The 18,297-nt window shown below is 36.1% G+C and overlaps 1 protein-coding gene across 1 annotated transcript in view; it reads right to left on the reverse strand.

The window, feature by feature from the left end:
- LGSN (lengsin, lens protein with glutamine synthetase domain) overlaps positions 1 to 18,066 on the reverse strand; it is a 44,036-nt gene extending 25,970 nt beyond the window's left edge. The window contains exon 1 of the mRNA XM_011945631.1: positions 17,999 to 18,066. Coding sequence (XP_011801021.1) covers positions 17,999 to 18,028 — 30 coding nt within the window. The 5' untranslated portion in view covers positions 18,029 to 18,066. The remainder of the gene's footprint in view (positions 1 to 17,998) is intronic.
- Positions 18,067 to 18,297: the final 231 nt, after the last annotated feature.

Consider the following 18,297-nt stretch of genomic DNA (forward strand, 5'->3'; position numbering starts at 1 on the left):
AATTGCTATTATTTTGCTGTAATCTGCGATTCTATTTTAACAGTGTTTAAAACCTTTGGCATATTTGATAGGCTTCCTAAGATCAAATTTCAAATTCTAAAATTAAGTATTTTTTACATCAAACTAACTTTAGGATGTTCCAAAAGGTCCCTGAAGCATCCAAAGAAGAAATAATAAATAGGCTTATTTGATATGGTAAATAAAATGGAAAGCATTGTAAAATAAATGATACTTAACATTCTCTGAGTTATATTTTTATGAATATATTATGAATATGTGTTTCAAAATTGTATGTGACTCCTAATATTCTGATATGTCTTAGTATATGTTATCGATAATAATTATGTTTATTTATGTCAAATTAATATAGGATACAGAAACAGCCAAATTTCCTTGTCATTTGCATCTTTAACCATAACCATTTTAAGTCTTATTGACAGTTTATGAATTCTGATGAACTTTCTGAAAGCCCATTACAATCAAGTAAAATCCTAAAATGTTGTGTCCGCAAGGAGGTTCATGGAAAGGTTTGAAAGAATACTCATGAACACTCTTGAATACAGGTTTCTGATAACTCTAGAATTATATCATTTGGACGGGATAGGAATACTAAAAACTCTAATGAAGAAGTTGACCAGTTTATAAAATTGTTAACTTAAGTAGCATAAGAACTAATTGAATACCAAGGAAATACTTTGGCAGATTACTATGCTAGATCAGCCAGTACTGAAATTGTTAAAATATACCATTTGAATGAGGTTCATGGTTCAAGTTAAGTTGCCTATAATAACCCATTTAACAAACAGTGCTATGCACCTGAATTGAAGAAACAAAACTTGTATTTAAGATAATATAAATTCAATGTTGAGTGTGGACTCATGGAGAGTCTGGAGAGCTGCCTGGTCCTTCTTGTGTGATTAAAACTTCCATCATTGAAAGCTCTACACTTGGCCAGGCATGGTGGCTCTTGCCTGTAATCTCAGCACTTTGGGATGCCAAGGCAGGTGAATCACTCGAGGTCAGGAGTTCAAGACCAGCCTGGCCAATATGGTGATACTCCCATCTCTACTAAAAATGCAAAAATTATTCAGGCATGGTGGTACACACCTGTAATCCCAGCTACTTGGGAATCACTTGAACCCAGGAGGCAGAGGTTGAAGTGAGCTGAGATTGCATCCAAATTATATTTTTAAAATTTTATTGGTGTCATGACTATTCTAAGTTGCCAAAGTGGTTTATTTTGTTTTGTCAAATCCATAATCCCAGGAAGACAATAAAAACTTCAGGACATTTTTGCTACTTGATGGGCCATTTGAACATTTACACATGGCTTCTATTCAATTGTTATTTGTAATGCATGTTTTCTAGTTATATACAAGCTTTCTCATGCAAGAAGGCTAATGCAATAACCATAGCTCAAATAGCTTAACAGTTATCAAGAAATGTGTTTCTGTCATGGGACATTCCTAGAGAAATCTCCAACAATAAAGGTACTTGTTTCACTGGACAAGTTGTAAAACATAAGATGTTACAGATATAATAGGATTAGGCAAATCTAACTGAATGGACTGAATTGTCTTGGTCAAAGGTACTGCAGACTGATGACAATCAGTTCCTCTTCCAATCAAAACATGAGTTGACTATTTATGAAACAGTCACTGCAAAGCCTCTAATAATAGAACCTTATGTATCTTCTGCACCTAAATTCTCATATGCCTAAATGCTACAATGCAGGCTTTAATGCATTGTGCCAAAGTGTATTTTCATTAGGTAAAAAGAGCTTTTTATGATCCACTGACCGAGTACAGTCAAACCCTTCATGGTCTAAAACTTAGAGATTGGGCCTTCTGGAAACACCATCAGAGAAAGACTTCCCTTGCCACCCACACTGCAATAAAGTGCTGGGACTTTGAACCTTGAGTCTATAATATTACAATTCAGAAGGCCCAGCCTCTTGAAACCAAATACTTGTTAGAGACCTTAAGGTAAAGCTAACCAGAGAAATTTCTCCCTAGAAGCAGATGGCATCCTATACATAGAAAGCTTTCCCAAGATCATGGAACAAGACTTCTCTCCTATCATAAGATTCCTAACCTTTCTTAATTTTTTCCTTGCTTATGCCTCTTTGAACAACAGAGTGGGAAAAGGGGCCTTGTGTGTACCCATGGAGTATATTTTTATTTGTGTTAGATTTCACAGACAACCTTATACATGAGCAACCTTATCTCTTGACAGATGCAAGATGAAGGGCCAGTGTAGGCTAGGAATTTTAATGACACCTTTGTTACTCCATAATCAGTCAGAAATAGAACATCAGTCCACTTCTCTTAACCTACATTCTAGGTTAAATAAAACATTGCCAGGAGCCTTCACCTTTCTTGATGGGCATCATTTGTTAGGTCCCTTTTTCTATGGCTTGGAGTAAATGAGGTAATGATTAGAAATGTATCCCTTACAGTAGTTTCTATAGCAGATTTTAATGCAAAACCTATGGCTGTGCAGCAGACTTCTTTAAATTCTCTTGCTAAAGTTGTGCTAGATAGCTCTAGATTACCTACAGGCTGAACAGGGAGAAATCTGCACAGTGGCTTACACTTCTTATTGTACATGAATAAACAAATTGGATTTTGTAGAGATTCAGCTACAAGAGATTAATGAACAGGATTCTTAATTAAAACATGTAGACTTTTCACCTGGCTTATTCTTTGAGCTATTTAATTTTAATTGATTAATAGGAACCAATAGGAACTCTGGCTAAGGAGCATACTCTAAATTCTTGGTATGCTCCTGCCAGTCACTATAGTGGTCATTATCATTATCATTCTGACAGTCACAATAGTATTCTCCCTGGTATGCTATATCTCTCCAAAGTTTTAAATGTTTGCAGACAGTCATGTGTAGAATGTCAGATGGTCTCTTTGACTGGAATGACAAAATCTCAAAGAAACACCTGATCATGAGGACACTATAACCTATCAATAACGTGCTAAGACAGAAAACCCAAAATAATAGTAATATGAAGTAGCACCAAAGCCCTAAGTTTTGGTCACACTCTCATCTAGGTGAGAACCTGACCAAAAAAAGAGAATTGTTAAACAAAATTATGAAGACCATTGTTTTGGACTGAACTCTTGCATTAGGCCCCAACAGAACAGACCAAATCAAAACAAAATCACTCATGCTAATACAACATAATCATAGTGAAACTTTAAGGAAGAAGATAGATTCCAAAGCAGAACAGTTTTTTTTTTTCTTCTGAAAATAGGAGATACCAGCATAATAAAGAAGTCCCCTCTGCTCTAACCCTTACAAAAAATTAACCTAAAGTAAACAATCAGGTTATTTTTCCCTCATTCTGTTTCCACATTCCCACCTTACAAAATCGACTGTACTGCTATTTCCCAGTGGAATTTGAGACCAAATAAGTCCATTTACAATGGTGTGAGAGTGACGTCAATGCCTAAGGTTTCGGTCAACCTCTCCATCTTAAGAGGTTGACCCAAAGGGAGGAATTGTTTACATAAAGCTGCCTCTTTACATATCTTAAGTTTGGCCTAGAACTTTATAAACAGACTATAACCTACTCCTGTACCAATTAGAATTTCAGATGCCTGCCAATCACAGGCAGCCAACTGTTCAAACCATGTTCAAATAAGGGAAACTCCCAGCTGTAACTAATTCAGCTGTTTCTGTGACTCATTTCTGTCTTCTGCACATCACTTTTCTTGTTCTGTCCATAAATGTTATCCAACAATGTGGCAGCTTCAGAGTCACTCTGAACCTATTTTGGTTCTCAGGGAGGCCCAATTCTCAAATCATTCTTTGGTCAATTAAACTCTGTTAAATTTAATTTGTCTAAAGTCTTTTAAATAATATCCAGCCAAGTGTGGTGGCTCATGCCTATAATCCCAGAACTTTGGGAGGCTGAGGTAGGAGGATCACTTGAGGCCGGGAGTTCAAGACCAGCCTGGGCAACATGGCAAAACTCCATCTCTACAAAAAATACAAAAATTTAGCCAGATTTGGTGGCACATATCTGTAGTCCCAGCTACTTGGGAGGCTGAAGCATAAGAATCACTTGAACCCAGGAGGTGGAGGTTACAGTGAGCCGAAATTGCACCACTGCACTCCAGCCTGGGTGACAGAGTGAGACTCTGTCTCAACAACAACAACAAAAAAAGTCTTTAAAACAATACCTATAAAAATATTAACATTTTAAAAGCATTGTCATATCCAGACAATATTTTATATTTCATCGAATACCCACAACATACAGGGAGTATTTATTATTACCTACATTTTTTCCAAAGCAGAAATATGCCCACAGGGGTTAGGTAATTTGTCCCAAGTCATATCTGAGGAAGAATGGGAATTCAAATCCAAGTATTTTGTTTGACGTTCTTCTTACATCACCATAGCTTGATAACTGACTTAAATGGAATTCTGTTTTTATTATATAATGTTATCTGTGTAACTCATAAAACTTGTTTAACTTCTTCAATTATATATTCTTTTTCAATTGTATTTTTATAACTCTTTTCTATATAAAAGTAAAACCCATTTTAATTCAGATCACCACCAGTTTAAACTTCATTAGTCCCAAGAGTGAGGATGTAACCTACTATGGATAAGGCAAAATCAAAGACATAAAAATAAGTAAAACATAAAACATGATTCACAAAGAATATTACAATCTAGTAGAGGCAATAAAGTGTTGTTGTGGCACTTAAGGGCCTCCATGTTCTAAAGAAAGAGATATGCTTAGGTTAGCCTAGTTCACGGAGAGCAAACTCAAATACCAGACAGATTACAAAAAAACACAGTGGGCTGGAGGGCAAACACAGCAGTTGATACCCCTTCCCAAGAAGGAGGCAACACAGGAGTCCAGCCAATTGTTGCCATATTAAAACGTGGCCCTCATGTTGCCAGTTTTACAAATTTTCAAAAAATGCCAGAAATATGGATTTTTATTTGAAATTTTGTGATTGTTAAATATTGTCAATTGATTTAAAATATAAGGTAAGAAGTAAAGAAATAAACTTTCTCAACTACCATACAACTAGGTCTCAAAACTACTGGAGCAGCTCTAGAGATATGAGGCACAACTGTATCAGCAGTGACCACCTGTCTTTTCCCCAACAGTGGAATCTAGTGTGGCACTGAAGGGTGATAGTGACAACATTTAGCCATCAGTACATCTAATAAGAATAAGCAACACTTATATTGCACCTATTATGTGCTAGATCTCTTCTAAATGCTTTACATGTCTTAATTTATTTAGTCTGAAAAAGATCCCATGTGATAAATACATCACCATCCTGTTTCAGAGATGAGAAAAATTGAGTCAAAGAAAGACTACTCAACTAACCCAAGCTCACAAGTCTCATGAGTGACAAAGCTAAGATTTGAACCCAGCCAGGTGGCTCCAGAGCACCAAGTACTTGGCACATTCGTGATGAACACTGTCATCAAGATGTCCTCCCAACCATTGCTGGGGTACTGGGAAGCTGTAGCAAGGTCCTGGAGGACCTGTGTAGGGCCAGGTACTAGTTCTTTAACTGTTTAACTGATGGGTTGTGGACAAGTCCAACAGCCCCAGGAAAATGCTAGGACAGGTAGAAAAGTTTGGGTAGAGTAGACCATTAAGAGGCTCTTGTTAGCCACTGTTTACCAATTAGTTTAGAAATATTTGACCATTTATCAAGTACTCAGTGATACAGTTCTCCCTAGTTGCAACATTATGTTGGAAAAGCAATGCCTGATGCATAGTAAGTACTAAATAGAGGTCAGCCAGAATTATTACCCAGGCACCATGCATTACTGAGGATTTCTCATGGAAAGATAACTCATTCTAGATTACCTCACAGGCCCTGGCCAGCCTAGAGGTGATTTTCTTTGGGTCGGGCTCTATTCCCTTATCTAAGAAGCTCTAGATTCTAAATACAATAAAATAGGGGAACCTCTCAGGATCCTGAAGGTATATTAAGCAGTCTGAAGATTCTCACAGTGGGGCAGTGTGATCCAAATAGCCTTGCTTGGACTCTACAATAATGCTATTACTACACAAGCAGAATATTTCAGTCTTCAGATAAGCCAAGCTTAAACAGAAGAGGGAGCATTTGAGCTGAAGATAGGGACAGAGGTAAACCAGGCTGGAAGAATCATGAGCGTAAGTACAGATATGCAATTTCATTTTGATTGCATGGCATAAATATACAAATTTAATTTACTCTTAATTTGGACAATCCCAAATTTCTCCTACAACAGGTTGATTTTCATTCTTTTGATATTTTCACCAGAGCAGCTTTTCACAATTCCAAAATGTTTTCACTATCGTTTCGTCAGATGGCTCCTTTTTGTCTCATATATGGGAATGGCCATAAAGAATGTTTCCTTCTTACATTCAAGTTCATTACAAGATATTTTCATTATTCATGTTTTTCTCACCATGGTGATTCTTTTGAAATGGTGTTTATATGGTTTAATATAAGTTTGTCATTTTGCATTTCAACTCAGTGACTTGATCAAATTAACCAAAAAACACTTAACCTAAAGGAATACTGCCAAGCATTAAACGTAGACCCTAATTTGACCTAATAAATGTATTTCCAATATAATAATGTGTTATTTAGGTTCTAAATATCACTGATTTTATTGATTTACTTTTAATTTTCTCTAAGTTACCTTTTTAATGTCAATACTAAAATCAAAAAAACAAAAACAAAAACAAAACAAACTTTTTTTGACCCCTGTATAATAGTTACAGTCTGAGGTGTAGCCATTAATGCATTTGCCAAACACTCTGATTTTGTTAATGAGAGAGGTGCATGGAAACTCAAACAAGCAAAACAAAATTTCATCAAGTTTTAACCTCTGTTAGAAATAGTGGAAAAAGGGATCAATATTATCAAACTTAAAAGAATATGTCAAAGATGAAAGAATGTGCCTTCAGTTACCTTGAAGTGTCTTCTTCAAAGAAAAAAGAAAGAAAACGTGCTTAAAATATTTACAGAAGTGTTATTTCAAAGACTACATCACAAACTTGTATTAACTACTTTTAAAATATCCATACCTATTAACCTTGTATTCCTACTCCTAGCAACTTGGTTTAAGAAAATAATCCAAGATATGTCATGTATGTTCAGTGCCACCTTCATTATGATAGTAAAAATGTGAAAGTAGCATACAACAAACTAGAAAGAGTTAAATACACATGGCAATTCTTTTCAATTGATTTAACATTTAAAAATAAACATTTCTGGCCAGGCACGGTGGCTCACGTGTGTAATCCCATCACTTTGGAGGCCGAGGCAGGTGGATCACCTGAGGTCAGGAGTTTGTGACCGGCCTGGCCAACATGACGAAACCTCGCCTCTAGTAAAAATACAGAAATTAGCCTGGTGTGGTGGCGAGTGCCTATAATTCCAGCTACTCCAGAGGCTGAAGCAGGAGAATCACTTGAACTCGGGAGGCAGAGTTTCAATGAGCCAAGATCATGCCATTGCACTCCAGCCTGGGCAACAGAGCGAGACTCTGTCTCACAAAAAAAAAAAAAAAAAAAGAAGTGTTTCCATTTTCCATCTTGTGTCACCTGAATTGACACAACTTTTTTAATATCTTCTTTTTTGAAGTGTCTTTTTAAAACTGTCCATTTTTATAGGATTGTCTGATGGGTTTTTTTTTAGCGTTTTCCTTTAATTTTTTAAAGTGACAGATAAAATTCTACGTATGGTATATACCACATGATGTTTTAAAGTATATATACATTACAGAATAGTTACATCTAGCTAATTAAATATGCATTATCTCACATAGTTATCATTTTGGTGATGAGAATACTTAACATCTGCTTTCTTAGCATTTTCAAGAATGTATATTATTAGCTATAGCCACAATGATGTGTAATACATGTCTTGAACTTATTCTTCCTATTTAACTATAATTTTGTATTCTTTCACCAGCTCCACAATCTCTAACCATTCTCTGTGCATCCAGTGTTACCCTTCTTCTATCCATCCTTCATACTACTGCCATGTTGTTTCTCTATAACACAATTTTGGTTTTGTTATTTCTTTGCTGAAAATACCTCCACAATTCTCCCTTCACCTTCAAGGGAAAACTCAAACTGGTATTCTCTAAGGCTCTGCATAATCCAGCCTGTCAACAATCTCTCCAGCTTTCACAGCTGGGAATTTTCAGGTACAAACCCTATCTCCATCTGTACAAAATTAGTTTTATCATTTCTTGTGGCCACACAGTTTCCTTCTTTCCTAGGCTCCTGTTGATTCTCTAGCTTGTCCTGGTAAGACAGTTACCTACTTTTCTGGCCACAACCAAAAATTAACCTGCAGGGTGGTTTGATGTAGCCATCCATTACAAAATGATTCATTTTCTTATTTGGGGAGAGAAGGGCTGCAAAAGGTGATCTGGATCTCCTTTCCTTTCAAAATGTTTATTAATTTTAATTGACAAGTAAAAATTGTATATATTTGTGGTATACAATATAATCTTTTGATATATGTATACATTGTGGAATGGCTAAATCAAGCTATTAGGATATATATTATCTCCCATTTCTTGTGGTGAAAACACTTAAAATCTATTCTCTCAGTAATGTTTACATATACAATATGAGGGTATGTCAAAAAGTTCATGGAAATGGAATTAAAAGATAAAAATATAAAATATAAACTTTATTTCTCAACATAAGCTATATCAAGGTTAATACACTTTTGTAAGCAATCATAGTAGCCATTTAGTGTATCCCTTTAAAAATGAGGGTCCTGGAATTTAAACATATTAATGCAGTCTTTTTTACATTATTAACTAAAGAAAAATGAATCCCCTTTACAGATTTTTGTAAGATTAGGAAACAAAAGGAAGACAGAGGGAGCCAAATCAGTGTTGTAAACCGGATGCTTATGATCTCCTATCAAAATGCTCACAAAATTACCCTTGTTCGATGAAAGGCATGAGCAGGAGCATCATTGTGGTGAAGTAGAACTCTCTGGTGAAGCTTTCCTGGGCATTTTTCTGCTGAAGTTTTGGCTAACTTTCTCAAAACACTTTCCTAATAAGTAGGTATCATTCTTTGGCCCTCTAGAAAGTGAACAAGCAAAATGCCTTGAGCATCTCAAAAACAATTGCCATGACTTTTGCTCTTGACTGGTCCACTTTAACTTTGACTGGACTACTTCCACCTCTTGCTAGCCATTGCTTTGATTAGGCAGTATCTTCAGGATCATACTGGTAAAGCCATGTTTTTCTCCTGTTACAATTCTTTGAAGAGATGCTTCAGAATCTTAATCACACCAGTTTAAAATTTCCACTGAAAGCTCTGCTCTTATCTCCAGTTGATCTGGGTACAATGGTTTTGGCACACATCAAGTAGAAAGTTTGCCGTACTTTAAGTTTTCAGTCAGAATTATGTAAACTTAACTAATTGAGATATCTATGGTCTTGGCTCTTGTTTCTGCTGTTAAAAGCCAGTCGTCTTCAATCAAGACATCAACAACTAGGGCAAATTGATGTGGATGGTCTGCCACTTCAGGCTTCATCTTCATCTTCAACATTGTTTAATCTCTTCTCAAAAAGAGTCATCCATTTCAAACTGCTGATTTATTTGGAGCATTGTCCCCACAAACTTTTTATAAAGCATCAAAGATTTCACCATTCTTCCACCCCACCTTCACCATAAATTTGATGTTCATTCTTACTTTGATTTTAGCAGAATTCATGCTGCTCTGATAGACACTCTATTCAAACTGATGTCTTATGCTTAGTGCCTCAAACTATATCCTGTTCAGACATGTTATAACAAATTAGCATGAACTTACTTGGTTCAAAAAGATTTTAAAATCCATGCACAGTTTTTTTTTTATAATACGAATTTTCCATGAACTTTTTGAGGTCCCCTTATATATTAACTGTAGTCACTATGTGGTATAGTAGATCTCTCAAAACTACTCCTCTTTCTAAATAAAATGTTTTATTCTTTGATCAATATCTCCCCAATCCCTCCACCACCTACCCTCTGTTAACCACATTCTACTCTCTGCTTCTCTGAGTTCAACCTTTCTACACATCACATGTAAGTGAGATCATGAAGTATTTGTCTTTCTGTGTCTGGCTTATTTCAATTAACATAATGTCCTCTAGGTTCATTCATGTTTTAACAAACAACAGAAAATTTTATTTGGTACTTAAGAGATCATAATGCCTGGGCTAAGCTAATTATTGCCTGTTTAAGGCTTCCTTCCTTTTAAAGGCTGAATACTATCCCACTGTGTATATATATCACTTTTTCTTTATCCATTCATCTATTGCCACATGCTTAGGTCAATTCTTTATCTTGGCTATTGTGAATAATGCTGTAATACACATGGGAATGCAGATATCTCTTCAACATACTGATTTCACACCCTTTGGATATATATCCAGTAGTGGGATTGCTGAATCATATATAGTAGCTCTATTTTTAATGGATGATTGATGTTCTTAAGTCTTCAGTGAAAGTATAATCCTTACTAAACTTTATGTCCTCTTCAAATAACTCATAGTTATGTTGTCTTCATTATAATTGGTAAATTATATAGTCTCCCTTTGGAGATCTCACCTAATGCTTCATTAAATAACTTTCAGCATCATTAAAGGAGAGCTTTCATCCATCTATAAGTTTTTTTTCTCCAAACTAAAAGGCATTAATTACTTTAGTCTAGGCATTACGATCTCTTAAGTGCCAAGTATACAGTTAAGTGTCCCTTGTAGAATTGAGAAACACTACATCTAGGTCAGGATACTATAAACCAAGGAACTTTTTATATCTCTAGTACCCACCTGGGTAATTTAGATAGAGATTACATTGATCTGAACTAGGAGAATAGCTCTGGAGTAGGGGGTGAAATGAGCATAGTGCAGACATACTTGGGAAGTAGATTTTGCAGTTTGGTAACTGGCTGGATATAGGAAGTGTCAGAGACAGACGACTGAAAAGTGACAGCCACATTTCTACTAGGAAACCCAAAAAGCAAAGACTTGAGAAGGGAAATTATGAGTTCTGTTCTGAGCATATGGAATCTAAGGTGATTGTGTCACCTGGAAGTGTCCAGCAAGCGTTGACCATAAGGGTCAAAATGCAAAAGCGAAATGTAAGGAAAAAATAGCCCTGATAGTGGTTAGAATTATTAAGGGAAAGAACAGTGACTGAGAAAATAAGAATTCTAAAACAGAACTGAGATGTTCATTTAAATGGTATACAGTAAAAATAATAAATAATAAATAAATAAATAGAACTGAGAACCCACCATATTTAATGAGTACACATAAAAAGGAAGTACCAATGTACCAAGCTGCTGAAATGATAAATAAGGTTGGTATTAATACATGCCCATTGTATTTTGCAACCCAAGTTACTGGAGGCCTTGGTAAGGACAGTCACAGTGGAAGCATGTGAGCAGCAGCAAGATCCAGTGAGTTGAAGAGGAATGTGAGTTGTTTAGCCCAGGATCTACACCCAGTAAGCACACAGGAAATATTATCAAATGAAGATACGAAATATAACTCAAAAGTATGAAGAAGACAGAAAAGATGTATGCCAGGGGAGTATATAGAGGCTCAAGAAAAGTTTACGTTGCTTTTAGGTAGAGAACACTTGCATATATTTAAATGCTAAGAGAGCCAGGCGCAGTGGCTCACACTGTAATCCCAGCACTTTGGGAGGCCGAGGCAGGCAAATCACTTGAGGCCAGGAGTTTGAGACCAGCCTGGCCAATATAACGAGACCCCCGTCTCTACTAAAAATATAAACATTAGCCAGACATGGTGGTGCATACCTGTAATCCCAGCTACTTGGGAGGCTGAGGTACAAGAATCGCTTGAATCCGGGAGGTGGAGGTTGCAGTGAGCCAAGAGTGAACCACTGCACTCCAGCCTGGGCAACAGAGTGAGACCCTGTCTCAAAAATAAATAAATAAATAAATACATACATACATACATACATACATGCTTAATGAAAGGAACCAAAAAAGGGGATGTAGGAGAAAGTAGAAAAAAAACAAATGGAGGTCCCTGGGAGGACAGAAAAAATGGAATCTGGGGTTGAAATAACAGAACTAACTTTAATATATTTTCCTCTATCAGAGGAAGAAAAAGCGTAGATCGTTAGAAGAAAGAGCAGAATTAAGAACGGCATGTTTGCGTCCGCCACAATCCATACAGTAAACTCTAACACCTAATGTGGTGATATTAGGAGGTGGAGCCTTTGAGAGGTGATTAGATCATGAGGCTACAGCCTTCATGATACAATTAGTACCCTTATGGGGGGAAAAAAAATAGAAGAGTGCTTACTTCCTTTCTCTCTGCTCTCCACCATATAGGATACAAGAATATGTACATCTATAAGCCAGAAAGTGAGGCCTTACTAGATACTAGATCTGCCAGAGGCTTGAACTTGGGCTTACAGCGTCCAGAACTGTGAGAAATAAATGTTTGTAGTTTAAGCCAGCCAACCTATGACAATTTGTTATGTTATAGCAGCCCAAACTGACTGAGACATGGAAGGAAGAGAAAAAATGAGGAGGAGGAAGAGGACTATCAGGAGGAGAAGGAGAGAAAGAAAAGAATTGTTAACATTTCATGAGTGCCTTTCAGATGAGATAACTGAGCCTCAGGAAGATTTTCACCCAATAAATGGCAGAATTTCAATCTAAAACTGATCTTAAACCTTAATCTATCTTATCCATTCTGGATAAGAAAAGGTGGAGAGTTGCGGTGCTTCCAGTTGTCCCTTTAGGGTAAGAAGTGCTCAGATAGAGTAGGAATATGGAAGACTAAAGGCTTAAAGAGAATGGAAATTGTTTGACATAGTTATAGTGGAGACTGAGAAAGAGCTGACTCAGGAAAGAAAAATACCAAGGGCCCAGAAAGAATTGAAGTATTTAAAGTTTTAGTGACACCAACCTGCACAGGTAATTATTTTCTCTAGCAAAGCTCAGCTGGAAATGTGAAGACACCATGGTTTAAGATTTTATGAGGTCACAAACTCAGAAGGACAATGGCAAAAATAAGTTGAGGATTTGGGCAAGGAAGATAAAATAATAGGATATGGAATCCAAGACAGATGGGATAGGAAGTGAAGTCAGAAAAGGCTGACAAGAAGAAGATGTCAAAGACTGAAGATTCTTAGAAGGTGGCATTTAGATATATCCTTGTGCCTAATATGTTGCCTAGCAAAAATTAGTAATTGAGTAAATAATTTCTAATTAATTAATTATAAACAAGACCTACCATGTTGAAGTATAAAGCCAGAAAGGACATTTGACTCAGACTTCTCCTTTATAAAAGATTCTGAATGCGACTTCTTTGGATGTCAACAAGAGCTGATGATAACCCAGTAGGATGATTCAGTCAAAACAGCTTTCCTAGATAAAATATGGCATGGTCTTCTTCAAAGTTTTCTCTAGAAGGGCTTAGACCTGTGCTTCTTCACTTAGATGGGCTTGTGCTGGTGAAAGTCTGCTCTACAATGCCTCTGTATCTTTACTCTATAAATTTTACCTTTTCTTTAGGGCTTTTTCACCGTAGTTATCCTCAATATCAGCCGTTTTCCCTAGGGTTATGATTACCCCACTTAAGATACTGAGAAAACATTATTTCTCATGCTTTTCTGAAAAAGCTAAAACGTTCTCTCTCTCTCTCTTTCTCTGTGTCTGGTGTGTGTGTGTGTGTGTGTGCGTGTGTGTGTATGCATGCTTTCACTATATATCTATATGCATACATATATATTTATATAAATATATATATGTATATATATTTCAGTGAGGCAGCTGAGGATCTGATAAATACAGCAACTTGCCTGGCTTCATACCTAAAACATAGCAGAATTAAAATATGTGTGGTTTGCAACTCTTATTTCATTTCTTCATGCTACTTAAAAACTTTATATGTGACAAAATACTGAAAACTAAGGAAATCCAAGTCTTTAAAATAAAAAAAAACTCCACACTTCGAGTGAGAGTTCAATAGTATCTCTATCTTTTGAAGTAAAACAAAGCATGGAAGGAAAATCCAGATACATTTCTTGGAATTTGCAAGGAATCAGAATTTTACTTAATATAATGGGCCCAAAATGGAATGGGTTATTTGTTAAAGTGTTGAGTTTCCCATCTCCAAGCACATTTGTGGGGAGATTAGATAGCCGAATGTCAGGGTCAACCTGGTTAATTTCCACTTCTACCATCAAATTTTCACTTTCTAACTTTTTAATCCTCATTATTATTACAAGATAATAACCTAGATCTAAGCTGGTGGATTAGGTGGAACATTCACACGTGACCAAGAATGATAGAGCAACAATCATTATTGAGAGCTCTGTGTGAAAGAAGTATCAGAATGTAAATGATATAGCTGCTCCCATATGAAACGCTATGAGTCTCATTTTTATTCCCAACAAATTGGCAAATAGTCAACGGTGGCATCAACCTATAAACAAATCTCACCTCTATGGGCAAGTTATGCAAAATCTACAATAGAAGTTCTACACAAGAAAAATATACCTAACCAAACATTTTCAGAGAAGGAAAAACATAATTTTACAAAGGTCTAACACCATGTGATTTTCATAATATGAAGCTAAATATTAAAGAAAACTAAAATAATAAAGGAAGCAAAAAGTTTTGTTTTATTTAGTATGTTCATAAGTATATCAAAAAAGAATTCTCCATATTTTTTAGAGAAATTAAGATTGTATGGCTAAAAATACATTTATCCATGCAGATGGACAAAAATAATTTGTGAAGGCTTTGTGGGTGAGCAGAAAAGCAACGAAAATGTTTCAAAGGTAAAAAGACATGTGGAAAAAATTTAGATATTCATGTATATGTAATATATATTTAAGATAATGGGCTCTGTAATATAGTATGAAAAAGATCCAAGAACGTTATGGAACTGTTAGTGAAGGTATCAGCTAATGGGCTGCTGCAGCATATAAAAATACTGCAAATATGAATATAAAAATACTTTAAATATGAGAGGGGAAGGTGTTCTGTCCTTTTAAAAAATTATAATATGCCTGTAACTAGATTGTTAAAAATAGTTCTAGTCATTGTGCCTTAGGAAAGCCTTTATAGGCTAGAAGTGGATGGATATATGTTTATGTAAAAACGTACATTATATCTAATTGTTATCATTACTATCATAAGCAAATACATTCCATCATGTAAAGGAAAATGTAAAACTCTTTAAGTAAAAATGAAAACAGGAGAGCTATTAGAGGTCAACATAACAAAATAGAGTATATATAATGAATGACTCCTTTTTAATCAGTTCTCACTATATTGTAAGCACAGTTCTAAGCATTTTGCATGTGTTAACTGATTTAATCTCCACAAAATCTCTTCCTGTGGGCACTATTAATATCCCAGTGAGGTACAGAGAAGTCCAATAATTTGCCCCACATCACACAGCTAGTAAGTAGCAAAGCCGAGATTAAAATGCAGGCATTCTGACTTCGGGAAGTGCGAGCTTAACCCACTGCCCTTGAAACTCCCATCTAATTTTTGTCTTGTCTCTCCATTGAGATTTCTTAAATGTTGATACACTGGAAGTAGGTAGGTTTGAGGTAAATAATTATAAAATGAACTATAAACCTTGAAATCCTCAGAAGACAAATCTTCTGAATTCTAAAAGACAAAACAAATGGAAAATATAAAACAAGAATCAGGTGGTCTCTAGAGTCACACAGACAACAGCATAAAGCAGGGAGAGTTGGGGTAGGTAAACCTCTAGCCTCTTGAAGCAAGCCTCTAGAAGGTCAGGCAGAGCCTCCCATGGGGCTGCACTTTATGCCCCCAACAGATACAGGCTACAGAGCTGGATGAATCTCTGACTTCACCCCAGATGACATTCATTCCTTCTGTGATATGGAAATGTCAGAACTGTGTCTACTTGTGTCAATGTTCTCTGTTTTGAGTTATAAATATCTGAAGGGCGGAGAACAGATCTTACTCACTTGACATATTACCCAGCTCAGCACCACACACAAGGTTCTTGATAAACAGATTTTAATTGTTACGATATGCTACTCTTTCACTCAATTTCTCAACTTCATACACCCCATAGGGTCTACTATAAGAAATAAGAATGTGTTTTCAATCTATTTTTTGTTTGCCACTGCTAAGAATGTGGCTGAATGCATGACTTTACAGCATTGTTTTAAATAGAGAATCTCAGTAAAATATTCTGTAGGGAAGTACCAAATCTAAGATTAATAACTGTTCATTTTACTGAAGATTCTAACAAAGAATTTGTTCAGGTTGGGGAAGTAATTATTCTGAGAGATTTTCTCCATACACACTATCTGCCTTTCCGAATCCATTGAGCTTTTGTTCAGCTGCTGTGTTTTGTAGTTAACTTCATGCTGCTCTTGCTCACGTTCCCAGAGCATCTAGTATGAAACACAATCTTGTCCTTTTCCAGACATCAGTTAGCTGGAAAAGGAATGTCACATGTCATCTCTCTGCCTCCTTCCATATTTCACTTCCTGAGAATGTGACCCTATACAGGAGAGTATAAAAGAGCTTACTCAGTGGAGTTGAGTCAAGTGGACAGCCAACATTCACCTTTATAACATCTAGTAAATACAATGCTCTATTCCAACTCCAAAGGAACTTTCCTCAAAAGACAGAGAATGTCTCTTGCTGTGAGAATTGTGCAGTTTAAAAATCATATTGTTCATTTTTCTGCCCTCCTAAGAGTAAACAATCAACATTTGGTCTAGACTGGTCTTGAGGAGGGCATGGCTTTTAAGGGCTTTCGTAGGAGCTGCATCACCTGGAATCCTGGGCTAAAATTGTGGGAGCTGAGGAAGAAAGCAGAGTTCTTGCCGTGGGTTCAGAAGTAGTAAGTAAAACCTAGTCCAAGAAGTTACATAGTTAGAAATCGAAATCCCCAAAAGCTAATGATGTACATGCTAATCACCCTTACTTTCTTTCTATAAGCCTTCATTTGCACCTATGAATTTACTTTTAGCTAAATTCATTATAATCACACAAAACACCATTTGATGCCTACAACAGTGACATGACAGTACAGGATAAGCCACACCTCCGCCTCAGGGAGTCCCTTCTTCACACAGCCTTGCCCAGTTTCCTTACGGAAAGTGCATTTGTTCTTGCCTCTTTCAAAACAACTGCTTGTATTCACTATACAGATCAGTGAACCCATTCTTAGATGTTAGCGATCTTCTACACTCCATGCATAAGTGGGGACCAGGTTTGTTCTCTATATGCCACTATTTCATACATAATGCACTGGTTTTCCACTGCACTCTTCACATAGTAGGTATGCTTCTTGCAATATATTTTCTTCATTTAATAAAGATAACCCACATCCTCCCAAATTTTACCACAGCTTGCCTCCAAGTCTGTACTTCAGTCTTTCAAAATGGTTGGTCAGAAATACAAGTGTAAAGGTTGGGTACACACATATTAAGAAGTGAGGAGACATGCTATATGCTGACAACTGATTATTTTAATATATGCTAGCCCCAATGAGTGGCTGTCACTATTCATGCTGTGCATTTCAAATGTAATTTGAAAACAGGTTTCCACCTTTAGTCATTTAATCTCAAAGCATATTTATTAGAATGAGGCCAAAGCTTTGAGAAAAACAAAAGATTATTCTCTCAATAACAACCAAAATAGAAATAAAATTTTTTATAGCATACGTATTCTTCTGAAACTTGGTGCCTATTGAATCTAAATGACTATTCAAACCAAATGAGCTTTCCTAGATGAATATTTTGAACTGTTTAGTTTTTATTATCTTTATAAACTCACTGTGCAGTAGAGAAGGGCAATTCTTCATTAACTTCTCCAAAGTGGACATATAACAAGTATAATTATGCTACGCTTATTCTTACCAGCACTCAAATACTTCACATTTTTTAAAAGATTTGCTGTCAATATTTTGGTTTAAAACATTTTAATGATTAGCTTCATACCTTCTGCAGAAAGTCCTCTTCATTATTCATCTCAACACTTTTTATTTAAGTTCAGCTTTAGAAACCACAATATCCTCAACGAATGTGTTCGACATGTATTTATATGTGTACCTACAACAAAGACTGCAGATGATGAATTCCATGGAGGCTTTTCCAGAGAGGTCTGGCAGGTAATAAAAGATAAACATCAGACCCTGATGTGTGATGCCCAAGGCACAGTATGCTGGAAATGCACTAGAAGAATCGAATGACAAATGCTTGTTTATGCCTGAATCCCTGCAAACAAAAGACATAGAAAG

Source organism: Colobus angolensis, unplaced genomic scaffold, assembly GCF_000951035.1.
Source record: "Colobus angolensis palliatus isolate OR3802 unplaced genomic scaffold, Cang.pa_1.0 Scaffold241, whole genome shotgun sequence".
NCBI lineage: Eukaryota > Metazoa > Chordata > Mammalia > Primates > Cercopithecidae > Colobus > Colobus angolensis.